Source organism: Leopardus geoffroyi, chromosome D3 (genome assembly GCF_018350155.1).
Source record: "Leopardus geoffroyi isolate Oge1 chromosome D3, O.geoffroyi_Oge1_pat1.0, whole genome shotgun sequence".
Lineage (NCBI taxonomy): Eukaryota > Metazoa > Chordata > Mammalia > Carnivora > Felidae > Leopardus > Leopardus geoffroyi.
Genome location: NC_059339.1, coordinates 21064771 through 21089122, shown reverse-complemented (window position 1 = coordinate 21089122; position 24352 = coordinate 21064771). Strand labels below are relative to the sequence as shown.

General features: G+C 43.3%; 1 pseudogene and 1 gene segment (V, D, J or C); both read left to right on the top strand.

Moving 5' to 3' along the window:
* Positions 1-3963: 3963 nt before the first annotated feature.
* LOC123587598 lies at positions 3964-4552 on the top strand. The segment is given in 2 exon segments: positions 3964-4038; positions 4151-4552. Coding segments are annotated over 2 exon segments (393 nt in total).
* A 19153-nt stretch (positions 4553-23705) lies between these two features.
* On the top strand, positions 23706-24352 carry LOC123588379 (annotated as a pseudogene).

Sequence of the window (24352 nt, the reverse complement as noted above, 5' to 3'; positions counted from 1 at the left end):
TATCTTCCTTCTGCTCCTGTCTCACTGCACAGGTAGGGACAGTTCTCTGGGACCCAGGGAAGACTTTTCGAATAAATTAGTCCCTCTGGATCAGAGCCTGGGAAACTTTATCCTGGTCCTTCATCCATCATCCATGAGTGTCTGTGTTTGCAGTTTCCCTGTCCCAGCCTGTGCTGACCCAGCCTCCTTCCCTCTCTGCATCTCTGGGGGCAACTGTCAGACTTACCTGCACCCTGAGCAGTGCATTCAATGTCGGCAGCTACTACATAAATTGGTACCAACAGAAGCCCGGAAGCCCTCCTCAGTATCTCCTGTACTACTACTCAGACTCAAATAAGCACCAGGGCTCTGGGGTCCCCAGCTGCTTCTCTGGATCCAGAGATGCCTTGGCCAATGCAGGGCATCTCTGGGCTGCAACCTGAGGGCAAGACTGACTATTACTGTCTGACTGGACATAATTATGCTTCTTACAGTGACACAGGCAGATGAGGAAGTGAGACAAAAGGTCTTGGTCCCACAGACCTTATCTCTGAGTCTCTTTTCAGTGAGAAATTTATGTGGAGACACATTTGGGGGGCACTGTTCTGCAGAAAGATCTGTTATTAAACTGGGGAAAGAGAGACATGCATGTTTGAATTTAATGTGAGACAGCACAGGGCATCCCAGGAAGACAGGGACAGATGACCTATCAGAGCTCAACTGCACATGCCCCTGGGGTCTGGAGAAGATGAACAGGAGTAAATACTGCGTCTGAAACTAAACATGCCACCCATCAAACATTCATCCACACATCAGTTCCATCATCTTATTCCATAAAGTGTAACCTTGTGTCAGTACTGATGTACCCACAGCTGATATATTGACAATGACCCTGGTCATAGACACAGTCCCCTCTCTCTGAACAAGCTACACGTAATCTTGGACCAGATCATACACTCTCTCTGACCACACCCCCCACACGCTCCCTCCTTTTCTCCCCTCTGCCCCGAGTCCCTCAGGCTTCAATCTCTCCCTCTGGCTCTTCAGGTCTGACCTCCGTATCCACTATCCACATGAGGATTTAGAGAAAACTGGAAGTGATCTTGCTGCAGTTTGCAGTCTCCAATGTCCATCTCTAGGGAGGAGAATGAGCAGAAAATAGAGCTGCATGAAACCCCTCACATTCTCCTTCCTGCTCTCACTCTCAGGCTCCATTTTTTTGTTCCCAACATGCCTTGTCATTCTTCTTAATATGAAAGTAAAGTTATTACATTTTTCTAAAAAGGATATGTTCAACTAACTTTCAGGTATTTGCACATGGAACTTATTGATTTTTACCCACTTCAGAATTAACGGATGCCCCTCCCATGGGGGGCCTTGGAGGAATACACAGACAAAGGATCACCTGCATATTTTAAGATATGTCATTGTTTTTCTTATGCTCCAGATACTGATTTCTAAGAATTCTCTGTATAGTAGATGCAGTGCAGAAACATTTTTTCTACAGCACATAAAGTTCCAGGTTGTAGTGGTTTTGTTTTCACAAGACATGTCAGCACTGTGTTCTTCTCATTCCCTGTTCTCACCTGGGGACACAGGGAACTGTGGTGCTGGCTGTGCTGTGGTGGCAGGAAGGAGGTGCTGAACCCTGCCCTATGCTTCCTGACACCTGAAGATCCCGGAGCTGTCGCTCTTGTGTTTGCAGAGATAAACCCCCCCCAACTCAACAAGACCTGGACTTCTGATTCAGTGAATTAACAGGTCTGTTCTCAAATGAGTTTTCCTGGCCTACATAATTCTTTTCGCCGTAAAAATCTTAACATGCTTACCTTTAGGTTCAGGATCCAGGACCCTGGGTGTTATTAAAGAGAATCAGGTTCATAGGTAGATTTTCCAGAGAACCATTCCTCAGGGTGTTTACATGCCATATGAAGGACAGGGGGCCTCCTAGCCTCATTTGGGACACACACACACACACACACACACACACACTCTCCTCTCTCTGAGTGAATACCGTTCTGGACTTTGCAGGTTCTGGGCTTGTCTGTTCCTCCACAAGTAAGGGTCGGCCTGTGCTCACTCAGCTGTCCTCAGTGTCACAAATTCCAAAAGGCAGAATCTGCATCAGCAGGAAACAACTGGTGACATCGAGTGTAACTGGGGTCCTGTCACAGGGCGACCAGGACGTGTTCTGAACATCTGCTCTCCTGGGACAAGGCTGATGCTCAGGAATCCCAGGTGGAGTTTCTGGACTCCAGTCAGTGCCTGAAGCTGATCAATACACTGATTCTGGGACAGCAGACCCAGTGCTGTTCCCATGGAGGTCAAGGCCCACTGGGACATGAGATGCAACCTCCCTGTGCTGTCAGGGCTGGTTGTCACTCACTCAGTCTTCCCAGTGATACCTCCTGTCAGGCTGGACATCTGGGAAAAGTCTTCAGTTCCAACCCAGGGTCACAGTGCCTGTGACCTCAGGGACACAGTCCTCCTTTCCTTCACCTCTCCTCCACTCACATGTGGGACCTTTGACAGAAATGTCTGGTGCAGATGACCTTGGGTAACAGGAATTCATTCCTCTACTCATGGATGGCTGAATGGACAATTGCTCTATCCTGAACATGCTGGTCACAAGGCACAGGGACTAGGGCTCTGCCTACCCCAGAGAAGAGTCTGACCCCAAATTCCTCCATCCTGGAAGCTCTGGGTTTGGTAATACCATCGCTGAGATGGCTGTGAAGTCCTCAGGAACAGGCCCCTCAGGGGGTTTCATTGGGCAAAGTGGTGGGCTTTCTTTCCTGGAGGAACAGACCCTGGATCCAAAACTTATAAGTAAAAAGAATAAATAAATAAATAAATAAATAAGAAGAAATCAAGCCATTTTAGTAAAAGTACATGAATTCCTACTGGAACAAGAAAAGAAGACATTCTTTCCATTGTGGTCCCACCCATGTTATTCGTCACAATTTCCATTCATGTTCTTTCTGCCATATACACAGGTGTGGGAAAAGTGTATTAGTGACTGTACCTGCATATTCACAATGATATGAACATTGAGATTAAATAAATTTTGAGTTAAATTCTATAAAAATAATATACACATATTTGATGTGCACGGTTGGCTAAGTGGTGACTAATACATACATTCTGTCAGAGTATCTGCTGCTTTCACTCCATCCCACCTGGAATTTTCAGACAGTGGATCCTTTAGCACTGAGGTCAGTGCCACACACAGCCTCACCTGGCAGGGCTCCTGCAGACTGTGTCTGTGTGTTGGGAGAACAGATCCTAGGAGGGATTCAGTGCTCACAGTGTGTGGAGAACTGTTTCAACCTGATGGAAATACTGAGAGACAACAAAGATTGTCAGGGTGTAACCCCTCTAGGAATGCACATGAAGGCTTCTACTAACAACCTGAAAAGAAGAGCTCCTGATCTCCACAGTGCTGTGGGAATCTCAGAGGAAGGAGGGCTCTGGAAACCTGGAAGCAATCACATAAGAGGAAAGACCTAGCGTCTTGCACAGAAAGGGTCATGTGTCCATGGGGACCCATCACTTCTCTGCAGTTGATCCTGATCTAAGAAGAGTTTGTGTAAGAGACACATGGGCTGGCCCTAAGGTATGAGACAGTGGACAGAGGGAAGGCAGGAACTGTGTCTGGCTCTGGTTACCACATCACACATGGTGTGTTTGAGCCTGGACACAGGGGGAAATTAGGGCATGTTTCTGAGGTGCCAAAGGTGATCAGAGCTAGGACTTACCACCTGGCACCGCCTGTGTCTTGCTCAAGACTCACAGCTGTAACCTCTCCACCCTCTGGCCCCACATAGCCCCTCCCCTGCCCACCTCCGTGACACCTTCAGACAGAGGGACCCAGGACCAGTGAGGGTCCAGAGAGCTGGGGTATCATTTGCATGGCTGGGCCCTCCCTATCTCAGAGGATGAAGAAGGGACAGATTAGGGGAGTTCTGCTCAGCTGGGAGCCACAGAAGGCAGGATCAGTGATGGTGTCCACCATGGCCTGGTCCCCTCTCCTCTTCACCCTCCTCACTCACTGCACAGGTGACTGGATATGGGCACAGGGGAAGGGGTTCTGGGAGGACAGGTGGGGCCCCACATCCTCCTCTTGCCTCTAGACCTGGCATCATGTTCTCTGTGTCTCTCCCCCTTTCAGGATCCTGGGCCCAGTCTGTGCTGACTCAGCCTCCCTTGGTGTCTGGGGCTCTGGGGCAGACCGTCACTATTTTATGCACTGTCAGCGACTCCAGTTTTTGGGGTGGTGAATTTATACACTGGTACCAGCAACTCCCAGGAGCGGCCCCCAAACTTCTCATCTATGGTAACAACAATCGTCCTTCTGGGGTCCCCAGTAGATTTTCTGGCTCCAAGTCTGGTAACTCCCACTCTCTAACCATCACTGGGCTCCAGCCTGAAGATGAGGCTGATTATTACTGCCAATACTTTGATGACAGAGTCATTACACAATGCTGCAGGCCTGTGGGGAAGTGAGACAAAATCCTGTTGTCCCGACAGCGATGGACTTCCTGTGAGCAGCCCCAAATCTTCAGCCGACTCAACTGTTCCCTTTATTTGTTTGGCCTGAACTGTGGTCTGAGAGCCATCTCAGGGTACTTTATCCACAAAATCTTATCACTTTTTAGAAATTCTGCTCCCTAAGCCTGTCTCTGGCAGCAGTAGATCATGTGATTCTTCTCAAATCCAGCTGAAATACCTGGGTGTCAGTGGAAGGCTGCCCAGGGGACAGAGTCCATGGTGAGTCAGAGAAGAACCAGGGACACAGAATCCAGCCATGTCTGGGTCAGGACACACCCACAGTGTACTGTAGGTGTCCTGGTACTAACAGCTCCCATGAAGGGGACCCCAAATCTTCATCTATTGTGATGATTAGACCCTCTGGGGACCCTGATCTGTCCTCTGGCTCCATGTCTAGCAACTCTGGTCCTCTGGCTCCGTGACCATCACTGGGCTCAGAACTGAGGACGAGGGTGCTCCTTACTGACTATCTTGTGACAGCATCTCAGGGCTCACACAAAGCCCCAGCCTCATGGGAACTAAGGTCAAACCCCTTTGTTATCTGCTGGGAGGCAGAGGTCCCACCAGCTGCTCGGCCTCATCTTAAGGCTTCTGCTTCTGGAAATGGCGGCGTAGGAGGACGCTGGGCTCACCGCGCATCCTGCTGATCACTTAGATTCCACCTACACCTGCCTAAATAACCCAGAAAACCGCCAGAGGATTAGCAGAACGGAGTCGCCGGAACCAAGCGCAGACGAGAGGCCCACGGAAGAGGGTAGGAAGGGCGGCGAGGCGGTGCATGCTCCACGGACTGGCGGGAGGGAGCCGGGGCGGAGGGGCGGCTCGCCGGCCAAGCAGAGCCCCAGAGTCTGGCTTGCAAAAGCGGAGGGGCCTGACGGACTGTGTTCCGACAGCAAGCGCGACTTAGCATCTGGGAGGTCATAAGTTAACAGCTCTGCTCGGAAAGCGGGAAGGCTGGAGGACAAAGGGAGGGAGAGCTGCTGAGCCCCCGGACGACAGAGCTCAGTTTGGTGGGGAACAAAGGCGCTTGCCAGCGCCATCTCCCCCGCCCAACCCCCAGCCAAAATCTCAAAGAGAACCAGTTCCTCTCAGGGAAATTGCTCGCTCCGCGCAAACACCCAACTCTGTGCTTCTGCGGAGCCAAACCTCCGGCAGCGGATCTGACTCCCTCCCGCTGCCACAGGGCCCCTCCTGAAGTGGATCACCTAAGGAGAAGCGAGCTAAGCCTGCCCCTCCTGCCCCTGTGCACCTTGCCTACCCACCCCAGCTAAGACGCCAGATCCCCAGCATCACAAGCCTGGCAGTGTGCAAGTAGCCCAAACGGGCCACACCACCCCACAGTGAATCCCGCCCCTAGGAGAGGGGAAGAGAAGGCACACACCAGTCTGACTGTGGCCCCAGCGGTGGGCTGGGGGCAGACATCAAGTCGGACTGCGGCCCTGCCCACCAACTCCAGTTATACACCACAGCACAGGGGAAGTGCCCTGCAGGTCCTCGCCACGCCAGGGACTATCCAAAATGACCAAGCGGAAGAATTCCCCTCAGAAGAATCTCCAGGAAATAACAACAGCTAATGAGCTGATCAAAAAGGATTTAAATAATATAACAGAAAGTGAATTTAGAATAATAGTCATAAAATTAATCGCCGGGCTTGAAAACAGTATAGAGGACAGCAGAGAATCTCTTGCTACAGAGATCAAGGGACTAAGGAACAGTCATGAGGAGCTGAAAAACGCTTTAAATGAAATGCAAAACAAAATGGAAACCACCACGGCTCGGATTGAAGAGGCAGAGGAGAGAATAGGTGAACTAGAAGATAAAGTTATGGAAAAAGAGGAAGCTGAGACAAAGAGAGATAAAAAAATCCAGGAGTATGAGGGGAAAATTAGAGAACTAAGTGATACACTAAAAAGAAATAATATACGCATAATTGGTATCCCAGAGGAGGAAGAGAGAGGGAAAGTTGCTGAAGGGGTACTTGAAGAAATAATAGCTGAGAACTTCCCTGAACTGGGGAAGGAAAAAGGCATTGAAATCCAAGAGGCACAGAGAACTCCCTTCAGACGTAACTTGAATCGATCTTCTGCACAACATATCATAGTGAAACTGGCAAAATACAAGGATAAAGAGAAAATTCTGAAAGCAGCAAGGGGTAAACGTGCCCTCACATATAAAGGGAGACCTATAAGACTCGTGACTGATCTCTCTTTTGAAACTTGGCAGGCCAGAAAGAATTGGCACGAGATTTTCAGTGTGCTAGACAGAAAAAATATGCAGCCGAGAATCCTTTATCCAGCAAGTCTGTCATTTAGAATAGAAGGAGACATAAAGGTCTTCCCAAACAAACAAAAACTGAAGGAATTTGTCACCACTAAACCAGCCCTACAAGAGATCCTAAGGGGGACACTGTGAGACAAAGTACCAGAGACATCACTACAAGCATAAAACATACAGACATCACAATGACTCTAAACCCGTATCTTTCTATAATAACACTGAATGTAAATGGATTAAATGCGCCAACCAAAAGACATAGGGTATCAGAATGGATAAAAAAACAAGACCCATCTATTTGCTGTCTACAAGAGACTCATTTTAGACCTGAGGACACCTTTAGATTGAGAGTGAGGGGATGGAGAACTATTTATCATGCTACTGGAAGCCAAAAGAAAGCTGGAGTAGCCATACTTATATCAGACAAACTAGACTTTAAATTAAAGGCTGTAACAAGAGATGAAGAAGGACATTATATAATAGTTACAGGGTCTATCCATCAGGAAGAGCTAACAATTATAAACGTCTATGCGCCGAATACCGGAGCCCCCAAATATATAAAACAACTACTCATAAACATAAGCAACCTTATTGATAAGAATGTGGTCATTGCAGGGGACTTTAACACTCCACTTACAGAAATGGATAGATCATCTAGACACATGATCAATAAAGACACAAGGGCCCTAAATGAGACATTGGATCAGATGGACTTGACAGATATATTTAGAACTCTGCATCCCAAAGCAACAGAATATACTTTCTTCTCGAGTGCACATGGAACATTCTCCAAGATAGATCATATACTGGGTCACAAAACAGCCCTTCATAAGTTTACCAGAATTGAAATTATACCATGCATACTTTCAGACCACAATGCTATGAAGCTTGAAATCAACCACAGAAAAAAGTCTGGAAAACCTCCAAAAACATGGAGGTTAAAGAACACCCTACTAACGAATGAGTGGGTCAACCAGGCAATTAGAGAAGAAATTAAAAAATATATGGAAACAAACGAAAATGAAAATACAACAATCCAGACGCTTTGGGACGCAGCAGAGGCAGTCCTGAGAGGAAAATACATTGCAATCCAGGCCTATCTCAAGAAACAAGAAAAATCCCAAATACAAAATCTAACAGCACACCTAAAGGAACTAGAAGCAGAACAGCAAAGGCAGCCTAAACCCAGAAGAAGAAGAGAAATAATAAAGATCAGAGCAGAAATAAACAACATACAGTCTAAAAAAACTGTAGAGCAGATCAACGAAACCAAGAGTTGGTTATTTGAAAAAATAAACAAAATTGACAAACCTCTAGCCAGGCTTCTCAAAAAGAAAAGGGAGATGACCCAAATAGATAAAATCATGAATGAAAATGGAATTATTACAACCAATTCCTCAGAGATACAAACAATTATCAGGGAATACTATGAAAAATTATATGCCAACAAATTGGACAACCTGGAAGAAATGGACAAATTCCTGAACATCCACACTCTTCCAAAACTCAATCAGGAGGAAATAGAAAGCTTGAACAGACCCATCACCAGCGAAGAAATTGAATCGGTTATCAAAAATCTCCCAACAAATAAGAGTCCAGGACCAGATGGCTTCCCAGGGGAATTCTACCAGACATTTAAAGCAGAGATAATACCTATCCTTCTCAAGCTATTCCAAGAAATCGAAAGGGAAGGAAAACTTCCAGACTCATTCTATGAAGCCAGCATTACTTTGATTCCTAAACCAGACAGAGACCCAGTAAAAAAAGAGAACTACCGGCCAATATCCCTGCTGAATATGGATGCAAAAATTCTCAATAAGATACTAGCAAATCGAATTCAACGGCATATAAAAAGAATTATTCACCATGATCAAGTGGGATTCATTCCTGGGAGGCAGGGCTGGTTCAACATTCGCAAATCAATCAACGTGATACATCACATTAACAAAAAAAAAAGAGAAGAACCATATGATCCTGTCAATCGATGCAGAAAAGGCCTTTGACAAAATCCAGCACCCTTTCTTAATAAGAACGCTTGAGAAAGTCGGGATAGAAGGAACATACTTAAAGATCATAAAAACCATTTATGAAAAGCCCACAGCTAACATCATCCTCAACGGGGAAAAACTGAGAGCTTTTTCCCTGAGATCAGGAACCCGACAGGGATGCCCACTCTCACCGCTGTTGTTTAACATAGTGCTGGAAGTTCTAGCATCAGCAATCAGACAACAAAAGGAAATCAAAGGCACCAAAATTGGCAAAGATGAAATCAAGCTTTCGCTTTTTGCAGATGACATGATATTATACATGGAAAATCCGATAGACTCCACCAAAAGTCTGCTAGAATTGATACATGAATTCAGCAAAGTCACAGGATACAAAATCAATGTACAGAAATCAGTTGCATTCTTATACACTAACAATGAAGCAACAGAAAGACAAATAAAGAAACTGATCCCATTCACAATTGCACCAAGAAGCATAAAATACCTAGGAATAAATCTAACCAAAGATGTAAAAGATCTGTATGCTGAAAACTATAGAAAGCTTATGAAGGAAATTGAAGAAGATTTAAGAAATGGAAAGACATTCCCTGCTCATGGATTGGAAAAATAAATATTGTCAAAATGTCAATACTACCCAAAGCTATCTACACATTCAATGCAATCCCAATCAAAATTGCACCAGCATTCTTCTCGAAACTAGAACAAGCAATCCTAAAATTCATATGGAACCACAAAAGGCCCCGAATAGCCAAAGGAATTTTGAAGAAGAAGACCAAAGCAGGAGGCATCACAATCCCAGACTTTAGCCTCTACTACAAAGCTGTCATCATCAAGACAGCATGGTATTGGCACAAAAACAGACACATAGACCAATGGAATAGAATAGAAACCCCAGAACTAGACCCACAAACGTATGGCCAACTCATCTTTGACAAAGCAGGAAAGAACATCCAATGGAAAAAAGACAGCCTCTTTAACAAATGGTGCTGGGAGAACTGGACAGCAACATGCAGAAGGTTGAAACTAGACCACTTCCTCACACCATTCACAAAAATAAACTCAAAATGGATAAAGGACCTGAATGTGAGACAGGAAACCATCAAAACCTTAGAGGAGAAAGCAGGAAAAGACCTCTCTGACCTCAGCCGTAGCAATCTCTTACTCGACACATCCCCAAAGGCAAAGGAATTAAAAGCAAAAGTGAATTACTGGGACCTTATGAAGATAAAAAGCTTCTGCACAGCAAAGGAAACAACCAACAAAACTAAAAGGCAACCAACGGAATGGGAAAAGATATTTGCAAATGACATATCGGACAAAGGGCTAGTATCCAAAATCTATAAAGAGCTCACCAAACTCCACACCCGAAAAACAAGTAACCCAGTGAAGAAATGGGCAGAAAACATGAAAAGACACTTCTCTAAAGAAGACATCCGGATGGCCAACAGGCACATGAAAAGATGTTCAGCGTCGCTCCTTATCAGGGAAATACAAATCAAAACCACACTCAGGTATCACCTCACGCCAGTCAGAGTGGCCAAAATGAACAAATCAGGAGACTATAGATGCTGGAGAGGATGTGGAGAAACGGGAACCCTCTTGCACTGTTGGTGGGAATGCAAATTGGTGCAGCCGCTCTGGAAAGCAGTGTGGAGGTTCCTCAGAAAATTAAAAATAGACCTACCCTATGACCCAGCAATAGCACTGCTAGGAATTTATCCAAGGGATACAGGAGTACTGATGCATAGGGGCACTTGTACCCCAATGTTTATAGCAGCACTCTCAACAATAGCCAAATTATGGAAAGAGCCTAAATGTCCATCAACTGATAAATGGATAAAGAAATTGTGGTTTATATACACAATGGAATACTACGTGGCAATGAGAAAAAATGAAATATGGCCTTTTGTAGCAACGTGGATGGAACTGGAGAGTGTGATGCTAAGTGAAATAAGCCATAGAAAGAAAGACAGATACCATATGGTTTCACTCTTATGTGGATCCTGAGAAACTTAAAAGGAACCCATGGGGGAGGGGGAGGAAAAAAGAAAAAAAAAAAAAAGAGGTTAGAGTGGGAGAGAGCCAAAGCATAAGAGACTGTTAAAAACTGAGAACAAACTGAGGGTTGATGGGGGGTGGGAGGGAGGAGAGGGTGGGTGATGTGTATTGAGGAGGGCACCTTTTGGGATGAGCACTGGGTGTTGTATGGAAACCAATTTGACAATAAATTTCATATATTAAAAAAAAAAAAAAAAAAAAAGGCTTCTGCTTCTGCTGCTCCTGTTGCTGCCACCACGGGCCCAGGTCCCTCCGGGGGCATCACCTGGGAGTGAAGTCTTCTCCTTCCCTTCTGTTCCCAACGTCACTCACAGCAGCCTCTTCCTAGACAAAAGATCTCAAAGGACACAGAAATGCCATCTCTCCCATAAGGTTGGGAGACAGAATCTCTTTGCACTGAAGTTCATGGATTCTGGGTGGCAGGTCCAACTGTGCTCGATTCCCACCCTAATGCTGAGGAATCCTGCATCTCAGTCCTTGGTCATTTACCTACCTCTAGAAGATTCCAGAGCTGCGGCATCCTCTCTTTAGTTCTCAATGTTGTTTGTGCTCCTTGGGGAGATTTCTTCTGCCACTGCTGCACCAGCCCTGGAGTATCTATCACTGAATTGTATCTTTGATTCTTTTGGAAGGACTACATGTCCACTCCCATCAATGCTAAGATCCATTTAGCAAGTGATTTTTCCTGTCTAATTGCATGGTCTAATACTTGCAGAAGGAGGCTGAGTAATAATGGAGTTAAAGGTCACATTTGCCTGTTTCTGATCTTGTGGAATATTCTTGCCCTGCACCCCATTAGCTAAGGTGCTGGCTGTGACAGTAACTACATGTGTGTGGGAAAGAATGTGTCACCATACTGCAAATGTATTTGACTATTTCTATTTATGTGTTTTTTTAAATAAGAGATTCATTTTAGATTCGTAAAGTCTCCTCCAAATTCTACTGAGGAAATAAAATTGTATCTACTCATCTATTAATATAATGTCTCTATTAAAAGATCTATCAATATTGAACCCAACTGTATATCTGGAATAAATCACATATGACCCTGGTATATCCATATATTAATGTAATACTGGAATCTCTTTGTTGGTATTTAATTTAGAATATTTACATCAATATTTCATAATATTTGTCTGTAATTTTCTTTGTATTTTATTTATCAAGTGTAGTTTTTACTATTATACATGCTTTCTACCAAATTTCATTTTCCTAGCTTTTCAATGTTTTGAAAAAATATATACTATGAAGCCAAGAAATGGAATCACCTGATCTCAGAAGGCCTGTTTGTTTTTTCTGTGAAATTAACTGGAGCTTATGTCATTTTGTAGAATAGCTCCACAATAATGTTTCACTTTTTTCCCTCAGAAATTGGTCTGATTATCCATTGCTTTCTGGTAGAATTTTTTTATATTGCTAGGAAATTATCCTTTTTTTCTATTATTAATAGGTGTTAAAAGTAAGATTCTTTCTTCATTTTGTCATTTATTTTGTACGTACATACATTATCCATTTTCATTCAAAAGTTTATAATTGCTTGAACTACTCTGTCATTTACAAACAAGATTTTGATGTGCCAATTAGATACAGTTCTTCTATGACCCCCTCCCCACCCTGCCTTTTTTAAGTAAGCATCACACTCAGCACAGAGCCCAGTGTGGGGCTTGAACTCACAATCCTGAGATCAAGACCTGAACTGAGATCAAGAGTCAGATACTTAAGTGACTAAGACACCCAGGTGTTTCAATGATCTCTTTGTTGTACTATTTCCTTTATTATGTTGGGAAGTTGGTTTCTTATTTGTCTTTTTCATTTCCTCATGTCTGCTAGAAATTTAAATTGTTCCTCTTTTTTTTTTCTTTGCTATATGATTTTCACAGAGCTCTTACTCTCTTTTTTATTGAATAGACTTTAATTTTAAGAGAAGTTTTAGATTTATAGTGAATTTGAGTGGAGTTTGCAGATTTTCCAAAGTTCATGACAAACAATGTTCTTTTGTTGTCACTGAAAGGGCACTTTCCCAACAACTTCTGAGATTCTACTCAGTCTCAAGTAACCAGAGGGTTCTTGGATCCTAAGTGTTTCTGAAGGACCAAAGATGCCTTGATGAACTCGGGATATTTGCTAAATTGTGGCCTTCATGTTGGACCTGAAAATGGCCAATACTCTCAGATATGGGTTGAGAGGGTTACCTCACACATTGAGCTCCAGGTCAGTGCGAAGGGGAGGCAAATCCCTCTGCTTGTGCTGCCTGGCCTGTTACTAGGTCTTACTTGCTTGTGACAAAAGCCAGCATCATGTGATAACACCAGCTATTGGTGCCCCACATGCAGATGTCACTTAGAGAATTTCTGCCGTATCGCTAATAGGATAGTAGAGACTTTTCATCTCTACGTGGCAACAATTATCATGTTCAGGACATAAAATCACAACAGGGTAACAGTATGAGATAATTTGGACTTTTAGCTGGCACAGGAGATTTATTCACCAAAATGATTCTGCGTGGTCAATTATAGTTAAGAAGTGTTAATCAGGAATTCTTTAGTAAATGTCCTACAAACCTAAAATATAATAATTTTTTGAATATTTAACAAAAATATAATTCATGAATTTGTGAGACAAGCATGCGGAATCCCCCAATGGAGAGTGAAAACCACGACCTAGTAAGAGTAGGGACCACTGATATGTCTGGAGACGTGGCAGGAGTAAGGTGGGAGATGAGGCAGGACAACTGGGAATTCCTCTAGGCTATGGGGACCCCACAGAGAGGACCCCTGGGGAATCACTGGTTCCAACACCCAGTCTTCCTACTGGAGATGTAGGAAAAGCTATCAGAAGCTGGTCACCGCTTAGAGGGCCAGCTGTTGTTTCCATACATGTTGTGATGTTCTGGCCACCAGAGGGCGCTGTGGCCCGACAGCAGAGTGGAGACTGATGCCCACCCCCCTCCCACGTGGAAAACCCCGAGACTGCTCCAGTACAGGCAGGCATGACCCCCGCACCTATGTGTGACTCTCCTACACTGTGACCCCTCTAACGCCATGGAGAAACTGGACGATAAATGTCCTCCCTCAGTCCACACGGAGTTGAGATCATGTCTTCTCTCACCCTGTGACTAGAAGCATCACCCAGCCCAGAGTGATGTGGGGGCTGTACATGGGGAGTGACAGCACTGTATTTGCATGAATAACTCTGTTCTCAAGATTGAAGGGGAGGAGGGAGCAAGACTCAGTATCCCCATTCGCCCTCACAAAGCTGTGCTGTCATGTTTCCTACGCAGTCCTATGTTAATTTGCACCACACAATCTATGTCAGATTACTGCCTGCTGCCCAAGTACAGCTCGGAGAGGAGTCCCTGCCTTCACCTGCAGGAGATGACACCTCACTCCACGCGGGATTACAGAACTGCCACCTGCTCTCACTCTGGAGGCAGAAGTCATAGCAGTAGAAATGTCAGCACTATTAAGGCCCCTGGCCAGATGACCAAATACCAGGGATCCCATGGGGGGCAGGGCTCTTCCGATGGGAAGAAGGTCTGAGGGGTATTCTGAGAGGAGGTATTCTGGAGCACACAATGTGGGTGACAGATGACAGTGCCTGAGCTCACTGGGGCTTCTCCGAGCTGAGAATGGCCTGAGCTATGACTGGCTCACTCTTCCCACGGGTTTTCTGTGTCCATCCAGCATCCTCACACCCTCAGCTATTCATTCCACCACATTCTTTAGGTTCCTTAGACAGCTTCTCTGTGGAGGGGCAGGGGTTTTGTGTGGGGAACCCACGATGAACTGGGAAGATGGGGGCCTTTCTCTTTGCCTCAGATTCTCCTCCCTCCCCCTGCTCTTCCTTGTTTCACCTTCTCTCCTCTTCAGGGCACCTTCAGACATTTGAGCTCCTCCCCATCAGGGTAATTTATTCCTCCCCACGCTATTACACTTGTCATTCTCAGAGGACAGGGAAAAAATCCCACCCTCACTGGGGATTCTGCAAAAGAATCTTCCCCTTTTATTCACCTGCCACAGGTAGAGCCTTTCCCTGGACCACATTTCTCTATGTGCCTCCTGATAATCTGTTCCTTATTTCTGTTTTCACTGTCTGCTTCTCCTAACTGCCATTGTCCAAGACCAGAAACAGAGAAGGGACACATATATGGAATAGATGTATGGAAATAAACAACTACACCATAGAAAAAAAATGCATTATCTTAAGGGAGCCAATGTTCTGTTTAAGGTTCATGTGTCTTCCCAAGCTTCCTCATTCAGTTCCTTCGTCACATGGGAAACTCAGAGGTGGGCCAGACACACATATGGGAGAGGACTGATGGCCCTTGGCAACTTTCTCCCCTAAGGTTTCACTTAGGTGGTTCCAGTACCCCTCAATGTGAATTATCCTCTGGTCAACATCCCTGAACTTTTGTCTGTGCACATGTCACATCCTACTGATGCCTTTACCATGTGTTATTTTAGATGGTAACAAACATTTCAAGCACCTTCCTGCATTGGAAAATTGTACAGTTTTTTAATCTCTTGCTCTTACTAAGGAAGATAAATACCCAAGTTACTGTGAATTGTACAAATGTAATTGAAAATGTTTCAGTAATGGAGCATAGGAAGCAACAAAATAAAAAAAAAATATATATATTGAGGAGTAATTTATAGTCAGAAACTTACAGGTTAATATCTGCACAATTCAGGTGTAAATTTGAAAGATGGCATAAATCAGTGGAGGGGGGTACATTTCTTTTGTGTCCAACTTCCAATAATCCAACAGACCGAGGTAGATGTCAAAGCTTCAGGGATTCTCTTTTGGTGTCATTGACCTTCTTTAAGAAGGAGAAATTGGGGTTCGGTGAAGAGTTCAGGGAAATGCTGGAGGGTGGAAGAGGGAGTGAGAACTGGTCAACTAGCAGAGAGGGGCTGTGTGAGCAGAGGGTCTGGTGTCCTCTCCCCGGGGCCAACCCTGAGGAAGCAGGGAGCTGGAGAGCCTTCTCAGTCCTGGCAGAACCATTGAGTCAGGAACACAGAGAGATTCCTCCCTGACCCTTCATACTACTCCCTCACCTGCACCCATCAGAGAATACTTGGTGCTTTTAAAATATGTGTTTCATGAATAATTACATAAGTTCTGGAACATATAAATGAATTATTTCTCCAACTAAAAAAAAAAGCTTTATACTTTTCTGTTTCTCCCATAAAAAGTGGAGGCATGGGGCGCCTGGGTGGCGCAGTCAGTTAAGCGTCCGACTTTAGCCAGGTCACGATCTCGCGGTCCGTGAGTTCGAGCCCCGCGTCAGGCTCTGGGCTGATGGCTCAGAGCCTGGAGCCTGTTTCCGATTCTGTGTCTCCCTCTCTCTCTGCCCCTCCCCCGTTCATGCTCTGTCTCTCTCTGTCCCAAAAATAAAAATAAACGTTGAAAAAAAAAAAAAAGTGGAGGCAGCACGGGTTCCTTAGTTCTTAAGCCCATCCTGTGCTCAGAGTCTACCCTGTGAGATCGCTCATTTCATGGTCATGGAGGCAGAGCTTCCCTCTCATACTCCATCCTGCTTCATTACTTGTTCCTACTCCTCCAAAATACGGAAACAGGCTCTATCATCAACCCTAGCCTGAATCTATCTAGTATCTCCTACAGGAGTTCACGTAGTGATTCCCTGCAATCATCAGGTGGTTTTCTCTATGCCAACAGTGAAGAAGCCAGAAGGATATTGAGAAAATTCCATTAAGACAGCATCGAAAAGAACAAAATTTATTTTTTTAAGTTTTTATTTACTTACTTTGAGAGTGGGGGAGGGGCAGAAAGAGAGGGAGAGAGAGAGAAAATCTCAAGCAGGCTCCGGACTTCCAGCGAAGAGCCTGATGTGGGGCTCAAACTCACGAACCGTGAGAGCACAACCTGAGCCAAACCAAGAGCCAGACTCTCAATGGACTGAGTCCTACCCGCCACGTAAAAAGAGAACAAAGCATTCGGGAGTGAACTTAACCAAGTAGGCAAAAAGTTTGTAAATTGAAAACTACAAAACATTGCTGAAAAAAATTAAGGAAGATTTAAAGAAGAGAACAGATGCCACTCCATGGATTGACTGGATGACTTAATATTGTGAAGGTACAATCAATAGCTCTCAAGTCCACGTACACATTCAGTGCCATCTGGCCATGTGCTCACTGCCCCCAGTTTCATCCCATAATGTTGGGATAAATGCCAGTTCTTTGGAACTAAATCTTAGACACCCAACCACAACATATTCCATGGAGCTTTTACCAAAAAATCTTGGTTAGTGCCCAGTGCATGTAGTGTAATAGGTCATGAGAGTTTTCAGTGCAGGAGAGGAGGAAGAACCTCTCAGAAAGGTGAGAGCTCCATTTATAGTAATGTTCTTTTTATGTCAGTCTTCATACTGAGTAAAATAGCAAAACTAGACTACAACTATATTAACCATATCAAAGAGTGAAATGAACTATTGTGAGACTTTTAATCGTCTTGTAGCCCTGCAACTTTCCTTCCAGTCTCCTGAGTCAGATTGTGCTGATGCTGCCACCCACACCATCTAGATTTCATTAAATAAAGACAGAATAGAAGTTGTATTTATTATAAATGAAAGTGATATATATTTACCATAAAATCATTATATATAATGATTTTATATATAAATATATATTACATATGTGCCATCTGCTATATTATTGTAGGGTTTATTGATATATTGTAATTTAATACATAGCATATATAACATGAAATACTGCATTGTATTTATTAATATTCTGTTACATAATATATGTACACATGTTACATGTTGCAATTTATATATATTATATAAATTAAATAATATCTGTATATCATATATACATTATAAATGTTATGTATTTCATATATACTTTTTATATGTATGATATCATATATATTTTGATATGGTATGTATCACATATACATTTTACATAATACATATGTTATAAATTACAGATGCTAGAGACAGCTGGGCATGGGAATGTAGTGTAAACTCATTTTCTGATTCTATGAAAATAATAAAACCCAAATCAACAGGAACAGCATCCAATGAACACAGCTGATAGGTACATGTAGAATCCACGTTATATAGGGAAGCATTCACCCTGACCCCAGAGAGGATCCGGGCTGAGACTGGGCAACTGAAACCTCTTGTTGATGAGAACAGAGGGTGTGGGAAAGCAGATAGGAAGACACACTGAGTCCTATGTTAGAGGCCCTGATCAGAGAGAGAGCTTGTGAGCTTCCAGAAATATGGCACTGACACACTGCGGGAGAGGAATATGAAGTCATGGACCCACTGAAATGATACCTTACCCCCAGTGAGCAGTTTGCATCAGTCTGGTGCTTCAGAGATGAAATGCACAACCCAGAGATAGTTCTTCCCTGGGCCAGGGGCTCCCTTCTTTAGGGTTGGCTCAGGGCTCCCTTCAGAAGTCAGGGATCCAGGCTGATGACTGAGACTTCTCAGTTTCCTCACTATGAAATATACACTGAATGCATTAGTGTTCAAATTGTCATGATTTGGCTTATTTGTAAGAAATATGTCATTTATTTCTATACTTTATAATGACTTACAGAAACTGATATTGTGCCATTCAGATATTTCAATTATTACCAAATTCTTCCTTTTCCTCTTTTTTTTTTAAGTTTATTTATTTTGAGAGAGAGAGAGAGAGAGAGAGAGTACACGTGGGAGGGGCAGAGAGAGAAGGAGAGAGAGAATCACAAGCAGGATTCACGATGTCCGCAGAGAGCCCAACACTGGGCTTGATCTCACAAACTGAGAGATCATGACCTGAGCCAAAATCAAGAGTTGGATGCTTAACTGACTGAGCCATCCAAGCACCCCACTTTCCTTTTTTTCTTAAGTATTACAAAGCACCAACATCCATTAGAAAGCATTCATTTAAAGATATACAGATTGAGAAGGGAAAACTAAAACAGTACTATTCTTAGATGACATAAATATCTATGAAGAAAATTGAATAGAATTACCATCAAGAAAGAAAGAAAGAAAGAAAGAAAGAAAGAAAGAAAGAAGAAGGAAAATCTTGGAACTAATAAGAGATTACAGCAAAGTTGTGGGACAATGATAATGTAAGATTCAAGTGCTTTCCTATAAACTATCATTGAATGAGTGGAATTTGAAATAAAAACACATTTCACTTACATTAGCACTCCAAAAATGGAAATGCTTAGGTCTAAATTGAGCAAAATACATACAAGATCTATGTAAGAAAAACCAGAAAATTCTGATGAGCCAAATCAAAGAAGAACTACATACATTGAGAAATGTTCCATGTCTGTGGATAGGAAGAGTCACTATTTTCAAGATGTGAGTGCTTCCTAATTTGATCTATAGATCAATTGTCTCCCTCTCTCTCTGTTCCTCCCCCACTTGCAGTCTCTCTCTCTCTCTCTCTCTCTCTCTCTCTCTCTCTCAAAAATAAACAAATATTAAAAAAGAAGTAATATATTAAAACAATGAAATGGAATCAGTAGTCAACAAACTCCCAGTAACATCCAGAACCAAAAGGCTTCATAGGCAAATTCTATCACATGTTTAAAGAAGAGTTAATACTTATTCTTCTCAAACTAGTCCAAAATAGAAGAGGAAGGAAAACTTCCAAATTAATCCTATCAGGCCAGCATTACCTTGATATCAAAACCAGATAAAGATACCACAGGAAAAGAGAACTATAGGCCAATATCTCTGATGGACATATGCCAATACCTCCACAAAATACTAGTAAATTCATCCAACAATACATTAAGAAAATCATTTAACATGGTCCAATGGGATTTATTTATGGGATGCAAGGGCGATTTAAATTTGAAAATCCATCAATATGATACTTCACATCAATAAGAGAAAAGATAAAAACCATTCGATGATTTCAATAGATGCAGAAAAAACGATTTGGTAAAGTACAATATCCATCCATGATAAAAATCCTCAACAATGTAGGTTTAGAGGGAACATGACACAACATAATAAAGGCCATATATAAAAAACCCACAGTAATCATAGTGGAGAAAAGTTGAGAGTTTTCCCCTAAGGTCAGGAACAAGACGAGGATGTCTACTCTCGCCACTTTTATTCAACCTAGTACTGGAAGTCTTAGCCACAGCAATCAGAAAGCAAAAAGAAATTAAAAGTATCCAAATTGGTAAGGAATTATATCATACTGCAAAGGACATGGTACTATATATATATATATAATTCTAAAGATTCCAACAAAAAACTACCAGAACCAATAAATAAATTCAGTAAAGTCACAGGTTATAAAATCAATGTACAGAACTCTGTTGCATTTCTATACACTGATAATGAAGCCACAGAGAGAGAAATTAAGAAATCTATCTCATTGACAATTGAGCCAAGAATAATAAGATACCCAAGAATAAACTTAACTGAAGGGGTGAAAGACTTTTACTATGAAAACTATGAAGGAATGGGGCGCCTGGGTGGCGCAGTCGGTTAAGCGTCCGACTTCAGCCAGGTCACGATCTTGCGGTCCGTGAGTTCGAGCCCCGCGTCAGGCTCTGGGCTGATGGTTCAGAGCCCGGAGCCTGTTGCCGATTCTGTGTCTCCCTCTCTCTCTGCCCCTCCCCCGTTCATGCTCTGTCTCTCTCTGTCCCAAAAATAAATAAACGTTGAAAAAAAAAAAAAAGAAAGAAAACTATGAAGGATTGATGAAAGAAATTGAAGATGACACAAGAAATGAACAAACATCTCTGTCATGGATTGGAAGAACAAATATTGTTAAAATGTTTATACTACCCAAATCAATCTACAGATTTAAGGCAATTCCTATCAAAATGACAACAGCATTTTTCACAGAACTAGAACAAACAGTCCTAAAATTTATATGGAACCACAAAAGTTCCCAAATAGTGAAACAGTCTTGAAAAAGAAAACCAAAACTGGAGGTATCACCATTCCAGATTTCCATTTATATTAGAAAACTGTAGTAATCGAAACCATATGGTAATGGCACAAAAACAGACAAAAAAAAAAAAAAAAAAAAAAAAAAGAAACAGAATAGAAAGCCCAGAAATAAATAAGCCCAAGAGTATATGACCAATCAATGTTTGACAAAGGAGGCAAGAATACAGAATGGGAAAAAGACAGTCTTGTCAACAAATGGTGCTGGGAAAACTGGACAGCTACATGTAAAAGAACGAAACCAGACCACTTTCTTCCACCATACACAAAAATGAACTCAAAGTGGATTAAAGACCTAACTGTGAGACCTGAAAACATAAGAATTCTAGAGAGAACAGGCAGTTATCTCTCTGACATTGGCTGTAGCAACATTATTCTGGGGTTATCTCCTCAGGCAAGGGAAATAAAAGAAGAAATACACTATTGGGACTACATCAAAATAAAAAGCTTCTGCAGAGTGAAGAAAAAAATCGACAGAACTAGAAGGAAACCTGTTGAATGGGATTAGTCAAGGTCACTAACTTTTGCAAAGGAAGCCTGCATGCAATGGTGGACTGATGTGAGGTTCCATGATTTTTCCCTCTGATCCCTCTCAGAATCTAAAAGGCCTTCCCAGTTCCAGACTCACCATGGAAGGGGATGAACTTGCTGCTGTATTACAACAAAAGTTCTCCCTCTTCACCTTTATTCATTTGTCCTCTTGAGCAGCTGGTGACCCTGTGAGGGCCCCCCATCATCTCTGTGGACATCTCCATTTCAGTGACTGCTGCTCAGAAAGTGATGGGGACGAGGAGAGTCTGATATTTACAAGAATGTAGGCTGGAGAATGGCTCCTCCATCTACCCTGAAGCTCTGTTCAGGGTGTTTTGAGAGCCCTTAGGTACAAGGAGAGGATGTTCACCATCCGTGATGGGGAGTAAAGACTCCGTTTGGATACATCTCTTCTTATTTCAGGAAAGTCACAAAATACATATGACATATATTTGCATCTAACAAAGGATTGAAATAATGAGGAAATTTGGGACATAGACTTCTTTATACATATTGCTTTCTACTGCAAACGGAAGGTGATTTAAGGACTATTTTTTTTTTAATTTAAAAGATAAGACTTCTCAATAGTAAAAAACAATGTCAATTTAAAAACTGCAAATTATCTCAACAAAGGTGATATTCATGTGATATAAATAAGCTTGAGAAAAGCTGGTCAACATCATGTCAGTAAGAAACTGCACAATAACACAGCAATGACATACTGTTACATAGCCATTAGAATGGCCAAAATCAAAACCACAGATGACACCAATGTCTGGCCAGGATGTGGAGCAATGGAACTCTATTTCATTAGTGAGGGGAATTCAGGATGGTACGGCTACTTTGGAAAAGTTTTGGTAATTTCTTTTAAAACTGAACATTCTCTGAATTCTTGCCATTTGCAATAAACGTGGATGGAACTGGAGGGTAGTATGCTAAGCGAAATTAGTCAGAGAAAGACCAATATAATATGACTTCACTCATATGTGGAATTTAAGATACAAAACAGTTGAACACAAGGGAAGGAAAGAAAACATAACATAAAAACAGGGAGGGGACAAAACATAAGAGGCTCTTAAATATAGAGAACAAACAGAGGGTTGCTGGAGGGATTGTGAGAGGGGGGATGGGCTAAATGGGCAACAGGCATTAAGAAGACATTTGTTGGGATGAGCACAGCCTGTTATATGTAGGGGTGAATCACTGGATTCTACTCACAAAATCATGATTGTTGCTAACTAACTTGGATGTAAATTAAAAAAAAATTTTTTTAAACCCCCCAAAAACCAAAAAACAAACAAACAAAACCCTGGAACATTGTCTTGCTTTAAAATCCAGGCATCATGCGTCTTTGCATTTACCTAAAGGAGTTAAAAACAATGTGTACAAAAAACCCCTGCACAAGTATGTTGACAGTGGCTTTATGCATAACTGCCCACACCTGGCAGCAGCCAACCGAAATGCCTTTCAGGAGGTGATAGGTAAGTAAATCCCAACGATAGAATATTGATCAGAGCTACAAAGATATGAGGCACCAAGGCATAAAAAGACACAGAGGACATTTTGTGGCACGTTGCTAAATGAAAGCAGCCAACGTGTAATGGCTGCACGCTGTGTGACTCCAAGCATGTAACATTCTCCAAAAAGACAAATCTATTCAGACAATAAAAGAATAGTGGTTGCAAGGGTTTGAGCATAGGGAGGGATGGACAGCTGGAGCACAGAGGTTTTTTAGTGGCAGTGGAAGTGTTCTGTGTGATTCTAAAATGGACATATATCAGTGTATAGCTCTTGAACCTATTGAATGAACAACGTCAAGAGTGAGCTTTGCTGTTGTAAAGTATAGACTTTGGGTGACAATGACTTCTCAGTGTTGGTTCATGGTTTATAACAAGTGACCACACTCATGCTAGAGTTGCATGATGGGAAAGACAAGGTGGTAGAGGGGGGTGTATTTGGGAAATCTGTAATTTCCACTAAATTCTTCTGTGACAATAAATCATAAAGTCTATTGATGTTTTTAAGTATTCAGTGGGCAAGACCAAATATATGGGGATGTCTGGGTCTTGGGCAGCAGGGGGCGATGTGACCTGGCTCTGAGCCTTGTGTGCTGTGATCCCAGCTGGGAGCCACCTGGCTCTGGTTCTCACTGTGGCTTAGCATGTGGGTGCTCTCAGGCCCTTGGGGAGCCCCAGGTCAGGCCCTACAGCTTTTGCTCCATCCCCTCCTGGGGTGAGATTTCCAGACAAGGGTCAGGTTCAGGGTTCAGGCTGGGGCTGGCCAGCGAGGGGGAGGGGGCTGGTTTGCATGAAGGGTCTCTCCCTCCCCTTGGGCTGCTGGAGGTAATAAGAGAGACTCTGGGAGCCCGGCTGAGGGACATTGAGGACACACTGCTGAGCAGGGGTCTCCACCATGGCCTGGGCTCCTCTCTTGCTCACACTGCTGGCTCACTGCACAGGTGGCTGGAGGCTGGGATCAGGGCTGGAGATGAGAGGACTGTGGAACCATGTATGGGCTCTGTCCACTGACCCTTCTCTCTCCCCCCATGTCTCTCTTCTGACTTGCAGGGTCCTGGACCCAGTCGGTGGTGACTCAGCCATCTGAAGTGTCCAAGCCTGTGAATAAGAGTGTTACCATCTCCTGCACAGGAAGCAGCAGCAATGTTGGGGCTGGAGGTGTGTCCTGGTACCAGCAGCTCCCAGGCAGTGTCCCCAAAGTTCTCATCTATGGTAGCAGTGCTCGGCCTGCGGGGTCCCGTCCAGATTCTCAGGCTCCAGGTCAGGGGACGTGGCCTCCCTGAGCATCTCTAGCTTCCAGGCTGAGGATGAGGCTGATTATTACTGCTCAGTGTGGGACCACAGTCTCAAAGCTCACACACTGCTCCAGGCCTGTGGGGAGGGACACCCAAACCTGCTGTCCCCTCAGCAATGGGACTTCCTGTGCAGCTCACACCCCTTGGCCGACACAGCTGCTTCTTTGTTCGTTTCTTCTAATAGTGGAGTCTTAG